Source organism: Falco peregrinus, chromosome 3 (genome assembly GCF_023634155.1).
Source record: "Falco peregrinus isolate bFalPer1 chromosome 3, bFalPer1.pri, whole genome shotgun sequence".
NCBI classification, from domain to species: Eukaryota; Metazoa; Chordata; class Aves; order Falconiformes; family Falconidae; genus Falco; species Falco peregrinus.
This window is the reverse complement of record NC_073723.1, coordinates 14,300,306-14,317,494: the sequence shown is the minus strand read 5'-3', so window position 1 is coordinate 14,317,494 and position 17,189 is coordinate 14,300,306. Positions and strand designations below refer to the sequence as shown.

At 65.0% G+C, this 17,189-nt stretch overlaps 3 protein-coding genes across 3 annotated transcripts; 1 reads left to right on the top strand and 2 right to left on the bottom strand.

The window, feature by feature from the left end:
* Window positions 1–1,088: 1,088 nt before the first annotated feature.
* Window positions 1,089–9,591, bottom strand: ZFTRAF1 (zinc finger TRAF-type containing 1). The gene is made up of 4 exons (XM_055800106.1): window positions 9,199–9,591; window positions 4,963–5,201; window positions 4,083–4,294; window positions 1,089–2,269 (listed from the first exon to the last, which is right to left on the bottom strand). Exons 1-4 carry the CDS (start codon window positions 9,526–9,528, stop codon window positions 1,881–1,883), a joined length of 1,170 nt encoding a protein of 389 aa, XP_055656081.1. The 5' UTR covers window positions 9,529–9,591; the 3' UTR covers window positions 1,089–1,880.
* Window positions 9,592–11,176: 1,585 nt separating this feature from the next.
* On the bottom strand, window positions 11,177–12,340 carry TMEM276 (transmembrane protein 276). Its single transcript, XM_055800108.1, has 2 exons — window positions 12,231–12,340; window positions 11,177–11,674 (listed from the first exon to the last, which is right to left on the bottom strand). Exons 1-2 carry the CDS (start codon window positions 12,315–12,317, stop codon window positions 11,204–11,206), a joined length of 558 nt encoding a protein of 185 aa, XP_055656083.1. The 5' UTR covers window positions 12,318–12,340; the 3' UTR covers window positions 11,177–11,203.
* A 1,151-nt stretch (window positions 12,341–13,491) lies between these two features.
* On the top strand, window positions 13,492–15,602 carry FOXH1 (forkhead box H1). Its single transcript, XM_055798884.1, has 3 exons — window positions 13,492–13,644; window positions 14,253–14,357; window positions 14,761–15,602. The coding sequence occupies exons 1-3, from the start codon at window positions 13,492–13,494 to the stop codon at window positions 15,478–15,480; spliced, it is 978 nt and encodes a 325-aa protein (XP_055654859.1). The 3' UTR covers window positions 15,481–15,602.
* The last annotated feature ends 1,587 nt before the right edge of the window (window positions 15,603–17,189 follow it).

Genomic DNA, 17,189 nt, shown 5'->3' with positions numbered 1-17,189 from the left:
CCAGCCCAGTAGCCCCAGTGATACCGGTACTCCTACTGCTTTCCCGTGGCTCCCAGTAGCCCCCAGTACCCCCCAGCCCGGTAGCCCCAGTGCTTCTAGTACACCTAGTGCTCTCCAGTGGCTCCCAGTGCACCCTGTCTCCCCCCCACCCCCAGTTTCCCCAGCCGCAGCCCCAGTTGCCCCCTATCACCCATTACTGCAGGGCAGGGAAGAGCTAATTAGTGGGTGGCCCTCATTAAGTAACCCAGCAGCACCTGCTGCCAGCAACGTGCCTCAGCACCCTGCCTCAGGGTGGGGGGACAGCACCCTGGGCATCCCTAGGAGCCCCCGTGCTCCCCCACCTCCACCCCTTGTCCCTTGCATTACTGTAGTGATATAAAATTGATTAATTGATTCATTAAGGAGGGGGGGGTGTCTGCTGTCACAACCCCTCCCCTTTTAGTTTACATCCCCCTCCCCCCTCTCCAGTTTTGGTAACCCCCCCCCCCCCCCCAAAAAACTCAACACCCCCCAACCCCCCAAAAAAAGGCAATTCCAAGTTGGGTTAAAACCAAAACTGAGTTTGGGGGTGGTTGGGGTTTAGGTTGTTTTGGTTTTTTTTTAACCCTCAAGTTTTCATAAAAGAAAAAAGAAAAAAAAAAAAAGAACCCTCCCTGTTTGGTTAAAAATAAAGAAACACTGATTTATTAAAGAACCCCCAAACCTTCTGTTTTGTTTAAATAAAAAAAACACACAAAAACACAACAAAAAACCACATGCCAATTCTGATTTTAAAAACTATCATTTTGGTTAAAAAAAAAGAAAATAACAAAACCAAAGCAAAATCCAAGCTCCAATTTTGATTTAAAAAAATTCCTTCCATTTTGGTTAAAAAAAACCACTGCAAACTCAAATGTTGGTTAAAAGAACCTTCCAATTTTGGTAAAAAAAAGAAAAAAAAAGAATTCCAATTTTGGTTAAAACACCCCAACAACTAAATTGTGGTAAAAAACACACCCCAGCACTCAATTTCAGTTTTAAAGACTCAAATTTGGGAAAAACTCAACCTCCAATTTAGATTTAAAAAAAACTCCAACACACTACTGCAATTTTGGTGTAAAAACCCTCAAATGTTGGTTACAAACAAATCTCAATTTCTGTTTTAAAAACACACCCACCACCCCAGTTTTGACAAAAAACCTAATCAAACCAACTCAAATTTTGTTAAAAACCTCCAAAACTCTGATTTTGGTTAAAACCACAACCAACCAAAACAAATAAAACACTCCCAGCAAACTCACAAACCCCTCAATTTTGGTTAAAAAAAAAAAAAAAAAAAAAACCAAACAAAAAACTACCAACCAAGAAAACACTCAAAATCTGTTTTAAAAACCCACCAAAAAAACAAAAATCCCAACTCCAGTTTTCTGTCAAACAACTCAAATCTTGGTCAAATAAGAGGTGCAGCCCACCCCAACCCCCGCGGGTCTGGTCTGAGGCACGGGCAGAGGGGACGGCCCCGGCAGCGGCAGCGCCACGGTCTCTGCCACTTGCTGAAGTTTCAAAAACCGCCAAATAATTGGAAAATTCCCCTTTTTTTTTTATTCTAATAGTAAAACAGCCAGAGGAGCCGCTGTACAGAATACTACTGAGCCCCATGGCCGCCCCCTCCCCAAAACCAGAGCCCTGCCGCCCCCCCCCCCCACAGCCGTGCTGCCGACGCAGGAGGAGAAGCAGCATCGATGCCGGCGCATGCAGATTTCTCTCAATTTTGCGTGGGTTGGGTTTCTGTTGGGTTTTTTTTTTTCTTTTTTCTTTTTTTTGCCTCGAAACTGCACTTTGGGCGAGATCCCAGTGGTGATGAGGTGGTGGGGGCGGGTCCAATGGTGGGTTTCCCAGTCCTATTTTTGGATTTGAAATATAAAAAGCCGCAGGTTGATGTTTTTAGCCGCCAGCAGTTTGTTACACTCCACCGAATCGATGGGCAGCGCCATGTAATCCGTCTCGTTGTTCTCATTGCTGAAGACGAAGTGGTAGATGACGGGGTGGATCTTCACGTCGTCGTAGGGGCCCTCGAGGAGGAGGAAGGAGCATTCCATGGGGGAGTTGATTTTGCTTTTCAGGATGAGCTGGAAGGAGAGGGTGCGCTTGCAGGAGAGGTTGGGGTTCCGCTCTGAGTCGTTCACCCGTGCCTTCAGCACCCATGTCTGGTTGAGGACGGTCAGGCGCGGCGTCTCGTAGTACAGCCGCGTGATGAAGTCATCGGTGCGGTAAGGGCGGAACTGCACCTCTGGAAAAAATAGAAATAAAATAAAGAAAAAAAACGCAGGGATACTGGGGTCAGGTGGGAGCAGCCCCCCGCCCCCCCCCCCCCCTTCAGTGACACTAGCAACACCAGTGCCAAAAGTGAAGCTGTGACCCAGGATGGATGCTGAGCCCTGCCACCCATGGGATGCAACAAGCCCATGGCCGTTCTGCGATCAGAGACGGTGCCCAGAGGGGCAGCACGTGGCCGAAGACTGCCCAAAGGCATTACTGGTGTCCACCAGCTGCCAAAAGGCTTCACCGGCAGCTGATGCTGTGCCAGCAACCACCGCCAGCTGCCAAAAGGCTTTACCAGCATCCAACACCACACCAGCAACCACTGCCAGCTGCCAAAAGGCTTCTCCAGCATCCGACGGCATGTCAGCAACTGCCACCAGCTGCCAAAAAGATTTACGAGTGTCTGACGCAGCACCGGTAACCACAACCAGCTGCTGAAGGGCTTCACCAGCACCCAGCAGTGTGCTGGCAACCACCACCAGCTGCCGAAAGGATCCACAGTGTCCGTCGGCGCGGCAGGACAGACAGACAGGATACAGTTTGGGTAGTAAGGCAGCATTTATTTGGATCAGGTGTACAAACCGGCGAGTGAGGCAGCGTGGTGAGCGTAACCGCAGGGCACAAACACCGGTGATGCGGCCCAGAGGCTCCCGGTGCGGGCACGCGGCACTGGGATGCTCCCAGCACGGCGTTGGCAAAGGCGCCAGGGGGGAGGTTAGGGAGAAGCTGGGCGCTTGCGGTCTCGGCGTAGGGACCGTGGCCTCGCCCAGCGTAACCACAGGCGCAAGGGACGGTGTGGTGCCCTCCGCCCACGCTTACACTGTCGTCGGCACTTCCAGGAGAGAAAGGGAGAGGAGAGCCTGGCCGGCAAAACCTGGAGGACAGAGGAGGGGGATCAGTTATTCCAGCCACACTACACTCCCATTGCCAGGCAGCATCGCTGCCACCGCAGCCCAGCACCATGGCCCCTCGGCACCGAGCTGCCCAGCTTCACCGGGGCTGTGCCCCGGCACGAGGGCTGCGAGGCCCGGCGTATGGCTGGGCCACCAGCCGGCACAACCCAGCTGCCAAAACGCCTGGGCTGCTCTCACCGGATCCCCAGCCACATCCACACCAGTGACGCTGGAACAAGCGAGCTGTGCTGCCGGGAGCACCCTCTGTCCCCACAGTGCCGGCACACCGGGAGGGCAGCTGGGGGGAAAGCCTTTGTCCCTCCAGCCCCAGCTCACCACCTCCCCTCTCAGGTTCTCTCGCTGCCCGGTGTTCAGAGCACACCCAGCCAATGCCAGCGGCTCCAGGCCCGGTTTTAACACTGATGCCCTAAGCGAAGGCCCAGCTTACCTGGTCTTGCCGCTTCAGCGGGGCTTTTCACTCCCGTTATCAGCCAAGTCCCACAAACACCGCTGCCGTGGTACCGGCAGCTTTCCAGCGGGTGGGAGAGGGGTTCGGTGAAACCCCTCGGCAAAGCAAGAACAGTGGGAAGGCGACAGCAAGCTGGGGGTGTTGAAGCGTTGCCGGTGCTTCTCCAGAACTCAACAAAACATCACGGGGAATGTCATTTATGTGTTTGGTTTTAAACTCTGGCCGCTGGGCTCGTGGTCGAGGATGGAGGCTCGAGTCAAAACGCCACCACATGCTCAGCAGAGCCCTCGGCCGCTACTAAATTGATCGCCACGCCAGATAAAACCAGTTTTCAGCAGCACAGAAACAGTGTTGGCGCCGGAGGAGATGCGGCAGAAGGGCCGGAGAAGCTGCCACTGGCGTCCCGAGTGAGCCATTACCTGTGTAGCCGATCTTCTCGAAGCTGAGCAGGCTGAAGATGCTGTTATAAAGCTGCATTTCTTTTTTCCTCGTTTGGTCCATTTCATCTAAGATCTCCATCAGCTCGTTGCCGGTTTTGGTGGGGTGGGTACATTCGGCTTCATGCACCGTCAGCTCGTGGTAGGGACCCTGCCACGGGCACCCGATCCGCTTGTATTTGCACTGGGTCACCCTGGGGTCAGGGAGAAAACGAGCATGAACATTCATTGGATTGGGATGCCACGCAACAACCAACATGGATCCTGCTGTCCCAGCACCAGGAAGAGCAGTAGGGACAGCAGGGATATGCAGAGGCTCGCTCCTGCCGGACTCCAATCCGGCAGCAAGGCCAGCAAAGCCAGGAGAGCCGTTTCACACCCCGTGGAAAACTGCTGGGTAGTGCCAGTGCGGCAGGTTCACAAGGAATGCAGGCAGCTGCAGACCGGGCACAGCGGCACACCAGCAGCGGCCGGGAGGGAGGGGGACTCTGCTGCATGCCAAAGCAGTGCCACATCCTCCCCCGAACCACTGTCACCTCCCAAGAGAAGTGGGACACAGCCAGAGGGAATTCTGGGGCAGCCCATGCCAGGGGCTGGAGGGGACATGGGGCGCTGCTGCGTGCTGATGGCTTTACCCCGACACAGGATCTGGCTCCGGCAGCACTGGAAAGCTGGAGAAGCCCTCCAGTCTGCGGCACCCTGACCGTGGGGGCTCAGCACCATGCACGTCAGCTCTACCAGGACCCCCTGCTCCAGGCAGCAAGGTTTCCCAAACCCCACACATCTCCACGCCAGGCCAGCCAAGCACCACAAGCCATGCAACAATGCCAGCACCCTGCCAAAGGGAGGCAAAGCTCTTTACCTGTCCTGGCACTCCTCTTTCTGGTGCCTCTCCAGGAGGGATCGGGGGAACTGCTGCATGCAGAAGCCACACTCAGAGGGAAGCTCACTGACAGCTTTTTCCACAGCCAGGTTTCGGCAGCACAGGCTCTTACTGATCTCACAGCGGCAATTTGGGCAAGTGGCTTGTTCCTCCTTCAGTCGAGCGTCTGCCAGAAGGTGGATGAAGCAGCCGGCGCACATCAGGTGGCCATTGGTGCACTGTGGAAGAGGAGAAATAAAGCATCAGACTCTCATGGGATCCACCACAGGGCAAACCAAGTCATGCAAAGGCAAATAAAGTGAATTCAGACCCATCAACAGGATGACGCTTTGCTGCCCCTGCTCCTCCTAAAAATCCTGCCCGACACATGGCTCCCACTGGCCGGCTGAGCCCTGACCCTGGCTGCCTGCGTTTTTGCAAAGCTGGAGCCCGGGCAGGCAGCAACTCCAGCCTCGGCCAGTGCCTGCGGGCTCTCAGACTGGCCCAGGCATGTTGCTTCTGTAATTAGGACTGACCTCTTTTGCCTGGCACGGGAGAGGAAGGGAAAGGTTTCATCCAGCTTCCCTTCTCCTCCCACCCTGGTTTCCATCCATCCCACAGGAATCCAGTTCCCCATGTCTGGAAGGGGGCGGGCGGGGGGGGGGGAGGGCACGGGTTGTGTGTGCATCTGGGGTGCAAGCTGCCCCCCCAACCCCACAGGGCTTGGGGTGAGCTGGGTACTAAGCCAAAAACAGCCGGGCAGAGAGGAAGCCCCCAGGCACCTCCTGCCGTGGGGAATGAGAGAGTTACACCAAAATGGGGCAGGGAGAAGCTTCCCTCACTCCCTGTATCCCCCAACTCTGTGGGATCCTGAAGGCCAGGACATTCCCCAGCTGCCATGTGAGTGCTGACGGCTCTGGCAGACTCGAGATTCCCCCCCCGCCCAGAGTTAAACCAGCAGGATCAGCATGAAGCCCCAGAGCCCACCGAGGGGGACCAGGGAAGACCCATCGGTGCAGACAATCCCACTGGCTCCGAGGGCTTGGATCACCGGGATGGGACTCAGGTCTCCAATTGGCACAGCAAGTCCACCTCCACACTGGGTACCCACGTGCCAAGGACCAGCTCCGTAGCCAAACACAGCATCCCGCATCTCAGGGCAGAGTGGGGCTGGGCTGCTGGGCAGGGAGGCTTCAACAGGCTGATAAAAACACTCCAATCAATCTGTTTTACTCCAATTCATTCCTGTTTTGATACGGTGACAAGAGAGGATCAATGCTGGCTTTGCCACAGATTGCCAGAATCACCATCTCCTTCCAGCACGCAGACACACTCAACTTAGTTTTCCCTCTTCGCATCAAAAAAATATCTCTTTTGAGGACAAAAAAAAAAATCAGTTTAAGACATGTTTACAACAGCTGCTGAGCTGGGCAAAACCCTCGAGGAGGGGAAGAAGGGATGCAGGCCTAGGACACTTTGTGGCAGCGAGTGGCACTGGATCAATCCTGTCAGCACCTCAGGCACCGGAGCGATCCCAAACCATTCCTCCGTCCATCCTGAAAACCAGAGGGAAAGAGCAGCCCCCTGAGAGCAAAGAGCCAGTGCCAGCGTTCCAGAGTTTGCCACAGGCAATGCCATGGGAGGATGGGAGAAGCTGCCTTCATCGCAGCAGGTGGTGTGGGCAACGGCATCACCTATGAAACACCCAGCAGAGCAGGTAGAAGGTACCACCAAATCCATCGGGAGCTGCCAGAGGGTGTCAGGAGGCAGATGGCACCCAGGCTGGGTGCTTCCCCATAGTCTCTGGTCACCACAGGGATTGTTCGAGGGACACGCGACTGCTCCCAACAGATCGGAAAGCTCCTGCCTGTGGCTTCAGGCTCCTGCAGTGAAAATCCTTCCCTCAAATCCAGCGGGAAGCCGGAGCACTCTGACGAAACACCAGCACCTCCAGGACAAGCTCTGGGACTGACCAGGCACAGCCAGCAGCTTCCCCACCTGGCCAGGACACAGCAGCTGGGTTCAGCCTGTTGTGGGGGGTCACCCCCCAAATTCCAGCAAGATTCCTGCCGGTGCAATGACCAGGAGGAGCTCGTTAAAACATCCCCCCTGGGAGCGCCGGAAAAAGCTTTAATCCTCAGCTGGGATGGGAAAGGCCTGACCCTGCCGCAGGGATTAGCGTCCGATCTGCTTACCCAGGACATCCATTGTTCTGGCTCCAAAAGGTTTCAGATTTTCCCTCCTGCCGGGCCCAGAGCGCAGCAGCCAGGCATTAAACCGGCCCCACCACGATGGTGCCAAAGCACACTCACAAAGTGAGGGTCCCAGCTCCAAAATACCCGCAACAGCTCTGGGATGAATGTGGGGCTGTGTCTAGCTAAAAATCCCTCATGGTTTGGGCTCGGCACAGTCCTGGTGAGCTGCTGGCTTCCACCACGGTGCCTCGTCGCTGCCGCGCTAAAAATACCAGCGAGCGAGCCAAAACAAGAGGCGAGCACCAGCTGAGAGCTCGCACAACCGCAGCGGTGACAGCTCCGCTTTGGCGTGAGCGTGTAATTACAGCTGCTCGTCAGGGCTTGGCCCCGACGAACCTACCCGATGGTGGGAAGGTTCCGCCACAGCCACACCACCGGCCGACACCGCGGTTGCTCCCGGTTTTAATTACATCCCTGGCAAAGCCCTCGTCATAAATAATTAAACAGGGGGACAAGTGACCGCAGGAGCAGAGGAGGAAAGAGGAGGCCATGAAGGACGCAGCCCCCCCCCCCCACCCCGCCGTCGGGCACACAGAGCCGGTTTGGCAAGCACCAGCACCGGATCGGTGGGGATCTCTCACCAGGCGTGGCTCTGGCGAGGGTTTTGTGCTCTTAATCATCACTGTCGGGGCCGGGGGTGGGGGGGGATCTCACCTCCCCGAGCCAGCGGCCATCTTAGACCCCCCACAAATTAACGCCCCCAAAGGAAGCCGGGGGAAGCCCCCCCATTCCCCCCCCGGTTCTGCCACCGCTGTGGCTGGCTGCGCCACTGCCGGATACTCTTAGTATGTGACCAGCAAGGCGTGAGATCACCAAGGGGATGACCTTCGTGTCCAGGCTCTGCCGTCGCTGAAACCGATGGCCAACTGGCACGCCACCGGTGCCACCAGGAACGCGGGCTCTGCCGGCAAAGCACCAAACAGCCGTGCCGGCAGCTCCGTCGTCACCATGGGGCTGTTGACGGGTCCGTGTGCCACGAAATGGATGCTGGCCGGAGGGAAACCCGCCGGCACCTTTATGTAACCAGTGGCTCCGCTCCGGTGAGCGCTGCCAATGCCCATCCCGCTCCCCACCGGGAGCCCCCCGCCTTCCTCTGGGCCAGGGAATCTCCCAGGGTGGCACAAACCGGGGTAAAATGGGAAGGGGGGCTGGGTCCAGCCCTCCATGGGGTCAGTGGGAAGGGGCTGGAGGAAGGCGAGCAGTGGGTGCTGGGGTTCTGGAAGGGGGGGGGCGATGGGACACAGGACTGGTACCCTCAGGGATGAGCGCCCAGGGTGGGGGTAGGGTCCATAAAGGGGGAGCAGGCCCGAAAGCCCCCAAGCTGGGGGGGAAACACCTGAAGCCCCCAGCAAGTAGCAGCGGGGACACGGGAGACCCCCCAGCAGGGAGTGGGTGCCCAGAGCAGGGCTAAGGAGCCCCCAGGGGAAAGCAGCAGGGGTGGGAGTTCCCCAGGGCCTCAGGGTGACTGGGACCAGTGGTGTCCCCCTGGTGTGAGGGGGGCACAGAGGGGTCCAGTGCCCTGGCTTGAGGGGATTCCCCTGGCTTGGCAGGGTGCTGAGGGGTGCTCAGGAGAAATGGAGGGGGTATCAGCGACCAGTCAAGGGGTGGTGGGTGGTGGGTGTCAGTGATGGGTGAGGGGCCACAGAGGCCTTCGGGGCGTGTATGAGCTGCTATTGGCCACCCACAGGGTCCCACAAAGGCCCCCGGGGTGGTGGTGACTGATAGGGGGGACATGGGAAGGTGCTGGGGTGTGGGTGAGCAGCGGGGGGGAGGGGGCAAGGGAGGCCGTGACCAGCGGGGAGGTCCCGCCGGGGGGGGGGGTGTCAGTGGCCGGTGATAGGCCCGGGAGGCCCCGCGTTGGGGTGGGCCGGGAGGAGGGCAGTAACCAGAGGGGAGGCCCCGGGGGGGGTGTCGGTGGCCGGTGTCGGGACCGGAAGGCCCCGGGGGGGGAGGGGGGGGGAGCCGCGGGGCCCGGCCGTACCTGGTAGACCGAGGCCTTGGGCAGGTCGAGGCAGACAGTGCAGCACAGCACGGAGTAGAGCCGCTCCTCCAGCTTCACGCTGCCCGCCGCCCCCTCGGGCCCACCCGCCCCCATCCCCGCCGCCCTCAGCCGCTTCTTGGGCGGCGCGTCGGGGTCGGCGCCCGCCTCGCCGTGAGGCCGGGCCCCGCCGAGCAGCGAGCCCGCCTCCTCACCGCCTCCCGCCTCGCCCGGGCCGCCCGCCGCCGCCGCGGGGCCGGGCAGGGCCGCGGAAGGGGCGGAGGGGGCGGCCGGGCCCCCGCCGGCCTCGCGATCCTCCGCCCCGGACATCATCGCCGCCGCCGCCTCACCCCGCCACCGCCGCTGCCGCCATCTTGGCCACCCCCCCGCCCCGCCCTCCCGGCCCGTCAGGGGCCCCGCCAATCGTGACCCGCGGGGGGCGGGCAGGGAGCCCACGTGGCCAATGAGATGGCACGCCGCCGCCGAGGCTACGCCCCCCACGGGGCCGGGCCTCGCCAGCTTCTCCACCGGCACCGCCCCCCCCGCCGCGGGGCAGCAGTGGGGCGTGGCCCGTGCGTCATATCGGGAGTGGGCCAATGGGCGAGGGGAGCCCGAGGGGGCGTGGCCTGTGCGAGGGGCGGGGCGGTGGCGCCCGGGGGGCGGTGGTGCTATCAGTGCTGCCCAGTCTGGCTCAGTGCTTCCCAGTGCCCCCCAGTCCGGCCCAGTGCTTCCCAGTCCGGCCTAATGTGGCCCAGGGACCACTCCCTGATGCTGTGCGACCGGTGCCCTCGGCCCCTGTGCAGCCAGTACCACCAGTGCCCCCAGCCCCAGTATGACCAGTGCCCCCATGGCCCCAGCCCCAATGCAACCAGTACACATAGTGCCCCCAGCCCCAGTGTGACCAGTGCCCCCAGCCCCAGCGCAACCAGTATGACCAGTGCCCCTGGCCCCTGTACAACCAGTGCCCACGGTGCCCCCTTCCCCAGTTTAACCAGTGTCCACAACCCCAGTACAAATGGGGCCCCAAGCTCCGGTGTGACCAGTGCCCCCAGTGCCCCTGTACAACCACTGCCCCCAGTGGTCCCAGCCCCAGTGCAACCGGTACACCCAGTACCCTTAGCCCTGTACAACCAGCACCCCCAGCCCCAGTGCAGCCAGTGTCCCCTGTCCCAGTTTAACTAGTGCCTGAGGCCCCAGTACAACTGGGGTCCCCAGCTCCAGTGTAACCAGTGCCCTCAGTGCCCACAGCCCCAGTACAACTGGTGCCCCCAGAGCCCCCAGTGCCCCTAGTCCCAATGTGACCAGTGCCCCAGTGCCCTCAGCCTCAGACAAGTACTCCCCCATGTACTGGGCATGCCCCCAGCCCCAGTACAACGAAAGCCACTGCTGCCCCCAGGCCCAGTACCCCCAGTGCTCCCAGTGCCCCTGGTCCAGCCCAGGCTGATAGGCTCCCTACAGAGCTGAGGTCCTGCCACCCTGCAGCAGGGCCCAAGAGCTGCCATGGCCCAGGGTGCTGTGCCAGGGACCCCTGCCCCTGGGTGCCATGCTGGGCCAGGGACCCCCACCCCCGGGTGCCATGTTGTGTGCCAGGAACCCTCACCCCAGGGTGCCGTGTCAGGGACCCCCACCCCAGAGTGCTGTGCCAGGGACCTCCACCCCAGGTTGCTGTGCTGGGGACCCTAGAGTGCCATGCCAGGGACCCCCACCCCTGGGTGCCATGTTGTGCCAGGGACCCCCACCCCAGGGTGCCACCTCTCCCAGCTGAGCCAGTGGGTGCCGTGCATGCCATGCCCGTTGTGGCCCCGATGGGTGCTGGCCCCAGCTCTGAGCCACGGCACCGGGGACACTGCTGCTGCCTCGGGGCCCCATGCTGGCCCCCAGCCCCAGGGGATCGGCCCAACAGGGCCCAGCGCCTGCTGGTGATGGTGGCAGCAGGGTCCCCGCTGAGCGACGCCATGAAACGAGACCCAGAGGCACTCAGTGAAGGCAATGGCCACCCCACGTGGCTTTACTGCGGTGGGTGGTGGCTGGCAGCACGCAGGGCTCGCCGCAGTGCCAGGTTCCCGGCTGCCAGCACCCAGGGGTGCCCGCCATGGCCGGTGCCGGGTGGCAGCAGGTGGGCAGCAGCCATGAGCAGGCTGCCCAGCGCCGCGGGGCCGTTGGCAGTGAGGGCAGCGAGGATAAGGACGGTGGCGGCGGTGAGGACAGTGACGGCGCGGGCGGCCAGTAGCCGAGCCTCCTCCGGGAGCTGCGCAGCAGCGGGGGCCAGGGCCACGGCCCCCCCCAGCAGCAGGTTGGCAGTGGCCCGGTCGCCGCTGAGGCGGTGCAGGCCGAAGGCCACCAGCGGTTGGCCCAGCATGGCTGAGACCCAGGTGCCGGGCAGGGGGTCAGGGCCCCCCCCGGGCCAGACGGGCTCCAGCGCGTCGCTCGCTGCCGCCAGTGCCTGCAGCAGAAACCCGGCCGCCGGGCCCCCTGCCACCTGCCGGGGCGCAGGGACAGGGTGACACCCAGCTGGCCCAGGGACACAGGAGCAGTGTGGTGACAGGGGACCATCCCAGTGACCAGGGAGCATCCCAGTGACATGGGGCCATCCCGGTGTCAGGGAGGTGGCTGGATGACAGGGCCCCGTTCCGGTGACATGGGACCACCCCGGTGACAGGGCTCCACCCTGGTGACACAGGGCCATCCCGGTGACATGGGGCCATCCCGGTGGCAGGGCCCCATCCTGGTGACATGGGAGTGGTTGGATGACAGGGACCATCCCAGTGACACGGGACCATCCCGGTGACATGGGGCCATCCCGGTGACAGGGCCCCATCCCGGTGACACGGGGCCATCCCGGTGACAGGGGACTGGTGGCCAAGGGGTGATGGGGGTGGGGGTGGGGGAAGGGGCCCGGTGGCACAGCGGGTGACAGGGCTGTGGTGGGTGGCAGGCCTGGTGGCACGGGGCGGGGGACGGGGGGGCCTGGGGGGCACGGGGGTCAGGGGGGGCGGGGGGGCGGAGAGCGGGGGGGTCCCGGCCGCGGCGCTAACCTGGGGGGCGGGGCGGGCGCAGAGCAGGCAGACAGCGCAGAGCAGGGCCTGGGGCAGCGCCCGGCCCGCCCCGCCCGCCGCGGCCATGGCCGGCTCGGCTCGGCTCGGCTCGGGGCGGGGTTAGAGGCGGGGCGGGGTTAGAGGCGGGGACTGGGGCGGGGCCACGGGGAGAGCACCGAGCCCGGGGCCACGGGGGGGGTGTGTGTGTGTGTGTAGGTGTGCGGGGGTGTGCGGAGGGGTGCCAGGGGGGCGCCGGGCGGGGTGCGGGGACGCACGGGCCGTGCACTGTGCAGGGTGCCTGGGGTGTGCGAGGGCGTGCAAAGGCACGTGGGGGGCGTGCAAGCATGTGTGGGGCACGTGCACAGGGGTGCGTGGGGTGCACGGGGGTGGGGTGTGTGTGCACAGGGGTGCACGGGGTACGCAAGGGTGTGCAACGGCCCGCATGCAGCACACACAACTGTGCAAGGGTGTGCAAGGGTGCACGGGGCGTGCACACAGGCATGCCCAGCACCGTGCAAATGCATGGGGGGGGTGGGGCGCAGGGCTTGTGCGAAGGCACATGCATCACCCGTAAACACGTGTTCATGTGTCACCCTGCCACAGGGTGAAAAGGCACGCGGGGGGCGTGCAAGGCAGGCACAAAGGTGTGCAGGGTGCCAGGCGAGTGTGCAGGGTGTGTGCGCAGGGAAGGGTGCGCATGTGTGTGGGGGGGGTGCGGGCACGGCTCTGGGGTTGCACATGCAGGGCTTGCACACCCCCGTGCACGCTGGGGGCGAAGTCGCTCCGGTGCGGGCAGGCGTGTGGGGCCCACGGTGGCGGGGGGGCCTCGGCCGTGGCCGGGACGTCCACTGTCCCCTGGCTCCTGGCCCTGTGGTGGCCGCAGGCCTGGCCATCCATTCACCTCCCAGGGGTGGCTCAGTCCTGGGACCAGCTGGAGCTGCCACCATCAACACGGGGGAACCTGATCCTGGTGGCGTGTGGCAGCCACCTCTGCAGCCATCCCATCCCATCCCATCCCATCCCATCCCATCCCATCCCATCCCACCCCACCCCACCTCATCCCACTCCACCCCATCCCCACCCCATTCCCATTCCCATCCCATTCCATCTTCATCCCCATCCCCACCCCGGAGCCCATCCCCACCTCATCCCCATCCCCATCCCATCCCACCCCATCCCATCCCATCCCGCCCCTCCCGCCCCTCCCGCCCGCTCCCCCATAAAGCCGCCCCAGCCGCCTCCACCCGGTTCCCCCCCGGTGATGCCGCCGGTGCCGCCCGTGCGGCCGCGCTCGGGGCCGGGGTCCCGGGGCCGGCAGCGGTACCGGCGGCACCCCAAGCCCCCCTACTCCTACCTGGCGCTCATTGCCCTCGTCATCCGCGCCGCCCCCGGCCGCCGCCTCAAGCTCGCCCAGGTACCGACCCCGGGGGCCCCGAGACACCCCAGGACCCCCCCCGCCTTCCCCGGCCCAACACCCCCCGGTACCCCCCCGCCTTCCCTGGCAAACCCCGACCCAACACCCCCGCGACCCCCCGCCTCGGCACCCCCCCCTCCCGGACCCCGGCAGCCCCCCCCGGACGCCCCGGGACTTTCCCCCGGACCATCGGGAGCCCTCGGGACCCCCCACGCAGCTACGGGATCCCGACGCCCCCGGCCCCCCCGCCCCCTCCCCAGGCCCCGGGCCTCGGCACCCCCCGGCGCCGCCAGCCCTAGAGCCGGATGCCCCGGCGGGGGGCCGGATTGCCGGCGCCGGGGGGGTCTGTCGCCTCTGTCGCTCTACCGGCTCTGTCGCGCCAGTTGCCCTCACTCCACCTGCCGGCTGTGGGGGTCCAGGGCGGGAGTGTCAGCAGGGGGGAGTCCCTGGGGTGCACGCTCTAAGGATCCCATGGGTGCGGGGCTGGGGCGTCCCACAGGGCAGGGGTTGACCGGGGAAGGGGGGGCAGGACCGGTGCGCGATTGAGTGGGTGAGGGTAGCTGACGGGGGTGGGGGTGCGGCCCCCCCCGGCTGACGGCCCCCCCCAGATCATCCAGGAGATCGGCAGCCTCTTCCCCTTCTTCGGGGGGGGCTACCAGGGCTGGAAGGACTCCATCCGCCACAACCTCTCCTCCAACCCCTGCTTCGCCAAGGTGGGCCGGGGCGGCAGGGGGCCCTTGGGGTGGGGGGTCCTCGGGGTAGGGGGTGTCTCTGGGCTGGGGTAGGGGCTGGGCTGGGGAGACCTGGGGTATGAGGCAGGGGGGGCCCTTAGGGCGGGGTCCCTGAGGATGTGGCAGCTGGGGGGATCCCTGGGGGGGAGCGGCAGGGCTGGGGGGTCCCGTCAGGGTGGGGGTCCCCGGGAGGGGGGGGTCTCCCTGGGGATGGGGCGGGGGGGGGGTCCCACCGCGGCAGGGGCCGGGCTGGGGGCCTGCCCGAGGGGTGGGCTCCGGCGGGGGGGGTGCCGTTCCCGGGGTGCAGCTGCGGGGGGCGCAGGGGGTGGCGCCCCGGGGCGCGTGTGCGGGCGGGGGTCCCAGCGGTGCCTGCGCCCCCCCGCAGGTGCTGAAGGACCCGGCCAAGCCCAAGGCCAAGGGCAACTACTGGACGGTGGACGTGAGCCGCATCCCCCCCGACGCCCTCAAGCTGCAGAACACGGCGGTGGCGCGGGGGGGGGCGGCCGCTTTCGCGCGGGACCTGGCCCCCTTCGTCCTACGGGGCTGCCCCTACCCCCCCGAGCCCCCCTCCAGCCCCCCCGCCGGCCCCCAGCGCCCCCTCAGCCCCCCGGGACCCCTCCAGCACCGCTCCATCTTCTCCATCGCGTCCCTGCTCCAGGACTTCCCGCAGGGGGGAGGGCACAACTTGGGAAAGTTGGGGACCCCCCCCGGCAGCCCCGCGGGACCCCCCCCGCGGCCGGTTTGTGGGGGTCGACGCCCATCCTCCACCTCGCCGCCCCCCCCCAGTGTGGGCAGTTGGGGGCCTCCAGTGGTGTCCCTAGTTCTGACCCTGCGGGGGGGGGGCTGCGCTCCCCCCCTGGCCTGGGGGCAGCTGCCCACGTCCTACAGCACCGCCGTGGCCCCCAACGCCGTGGCCCCCCCGAGCGGTCCCCCCTTCCTCGCCCTGCGCTGGGGGGTGTTGCCCCCCCGTCCCCCGGTGCCCCCTGGGCCTCCTCTGGGGTCTGAGCCCGAGGGGGGGGCGCAGGCCATGCCCCCCAACAAGAGCATCTTTGATGTGTGGCTGAGCCACCCCGGGGACATCGTGCACCCCGCGTTGCATGGCTAGCACCCCCCGCCCTGAGACTGAGGGGGCTCCCGGGGGCACGGGAGCAAACCCCCCCCTCCCCCGCACCCATTCGGACACCTCAGCACCCAAAGCAGGCCCGGCACCCATGCACCCACCCTGTATGGCCCCCCCACGTCCATACCCAAGTCAGCCCTCCCTGTGTCCCCCTGGCCGTGGCCCTGTCACCCCCCCTCCCATGTCACCCCAGCCCCCCCCCCCCGCCCCGAGCGGACCCCGCTGTCCGTGACATGCCACTCCACCCGCCGTGATGGGACCCAGTAAAAAGCAGGTGGTGGCATGGACGCGTGGAGTGTCTGTCGTGAGGGGGGTGACACAAGTATGGGGACCTCCCCAGCCCCCGCCCCGTGGCAGCCCCATGGGATACAAAGCCCACACTCGGGGGGGGGGGGGGGGGGAGCAGGGCGACCCTCCCCAAACTACCGTGCGACACCCCCTGACGCTGTGCCGCGCCCCCTTGGCCCCTCACCTCCATCCTCTGACCCCTCGCCCTCTCCCCTCGTTGCCCCCCCGCCCTGTGCCCCCCGGGGGTGGCGGAGCCGGGCTGGCGGCCCCGGGGCCTTTGCACAACAAAAGGCGGGCGGCACGCGGGGGTGGGGGCACCGGACAGAGTGGTGGGGGTGGGGTGCTACTGGGATGGTGGGGGCTAGGGAGCTGGGGACTGGTTGCGGTGGCGGCGCTGTTCCCAGACCTGAGGACACTGGTGGCTCTGGGAGCGCTGGGCACAATGGGGGTTACTGGGTGCAGTGGGGGCACTGGTCCCAGACTTGGGGGCACCGGTGGCTCGGGGAGCGCTGGGCGCAATGGGTCCACTGGGGGCACTGGTCCCACACCTGGGCACACGGGCTGCACTGGGGCCACTGGGTGCGGTGGTCCCAGACCCTGGGCACAGCTGGAGCGCTGAATACACTGAGGGCACTGGGAGCACCGGCTGCAATGGGGCCACTGGGTGCACTTGTTGCACTGGGCACGCTGGGGGCACTGGGCACGCCGGCTGCAATGGGGCCCCCTGGGTGCACTTGTGGCACCAGGCACACTGGGCACACTGGGGGCACTGGGCAGGGCACGGTGTCGGGGTGCCCCCGCCCCCCCCTGTTGTGCCCCAGTGCCCATCCCCCCGCCCCGGGGGGTGCCGGCCCCTGATAAAGCCCGACCCGACCCGGCGCCTCCGCGTCGGTGCCCCGCGGGGAGCGACGGGGCCGGGCTGAACCGAGCCGAGCGGAGCCGATGCCAGCGGGGCCGGGGTCCCGGGGGTCCCGGGGCCGGCAGCGGTACCGGCGGCACCCCAAGCCCCCCTACTCCTACCTGGCGCTCATCGCCCTCGTCATCCGCGCCGCCCCCGGCCGCCGCCTCAAGCTCGCCCAGGTACCGACCCCGGGACCCCCGGGACCCATCCGCCTTCCCCTGCCCCCCGGCCCAACACCCCCCCGGGGGGGGAGGCTGGTGGGGCCAGGGGGTTCCGAGGGGTTCCGAGGTGGGGATGCCGAGGCAGAGGGTCGCGGGGCGGTGTTGGGCCGGGGGTGTCGAGGAAGGCGGGGGAGTCTCGGGGGGTCCTGGGGGGTGTTGTGCCGGGGAAGGCGGGGGGGGTCCCGGGGGAGTGTTGGGCCGGGGGTGCCGGGGGCTGCCCCGCGAAGGGACACGGGTGTGAAGCCGGGGCTGGGCTGGGGGCTGGGAGGCACTGGGACGCCTGG

Excerpts from the sequence above, each read along its gene's own strand:
- ZFTRAF1 (XM_055800106.1), bottom strand. The coding sequence starts at position 9,528 with ATGATGTCCGGGGCGGAGGATCGCGAGGCCGGCGGGGGCCCGGCCGCC. Across the intron at positions 4,295-4,962 it reads AAAGAGGAGTGCCAGGACAG|GGTGACCCAGTGCAAATACA; the intron begins GTAAAGAGCTTT and ends CCCTGACCCCAG. Across the intron at positions 2,270-4,082 it reads CGAGAAGATCGGCTACACAG|AGGTGCAGTTCCGCCCTTAC; the intron begins GTAATGGCTCAC and ends TATTTTTTCCAG.
- TMEM276 (XM_055800108.1), bottom strand. The coding sequence starts at position 12,317 with ATGGCCGCGGCGGGCGGGGCGGGCCGGGCGCTGCCCCAGGCCCTGCTC. Across the intron at positions 11,675-12,230 it reads GCGCCCGCCCCGCCCCCCAG|GTGGCAGGGGGCCCGGCGGC; the intron begins GTTAGCGCCGCG and ends GCGCCCCGGCAG.
- FOXH1 (XM_055798884.1), top strand. The coding sequence starts at position 13,492 with ATGCCGCCGGTGCCGCCCGTGCGGCCGCGCTCGGGGCCGGGGTCCCGG. Across the intron at positions 13,645-14,252 it reads GCCGCCTCAAGCTCGCCCAG|ATCATCCAGGAGATCGGCAG; the intron begins GTACCGACCCCG and ends GGCCCCCCCCAG. Across the intron at positions 14,358-14,760 it reads CCAACCCCTGCTTCGCCAAG|GTGCTGAAGGACCCGGCCAA; the intron begins GTGGGCCGGGGC and ends GCCCCCCCGCAG.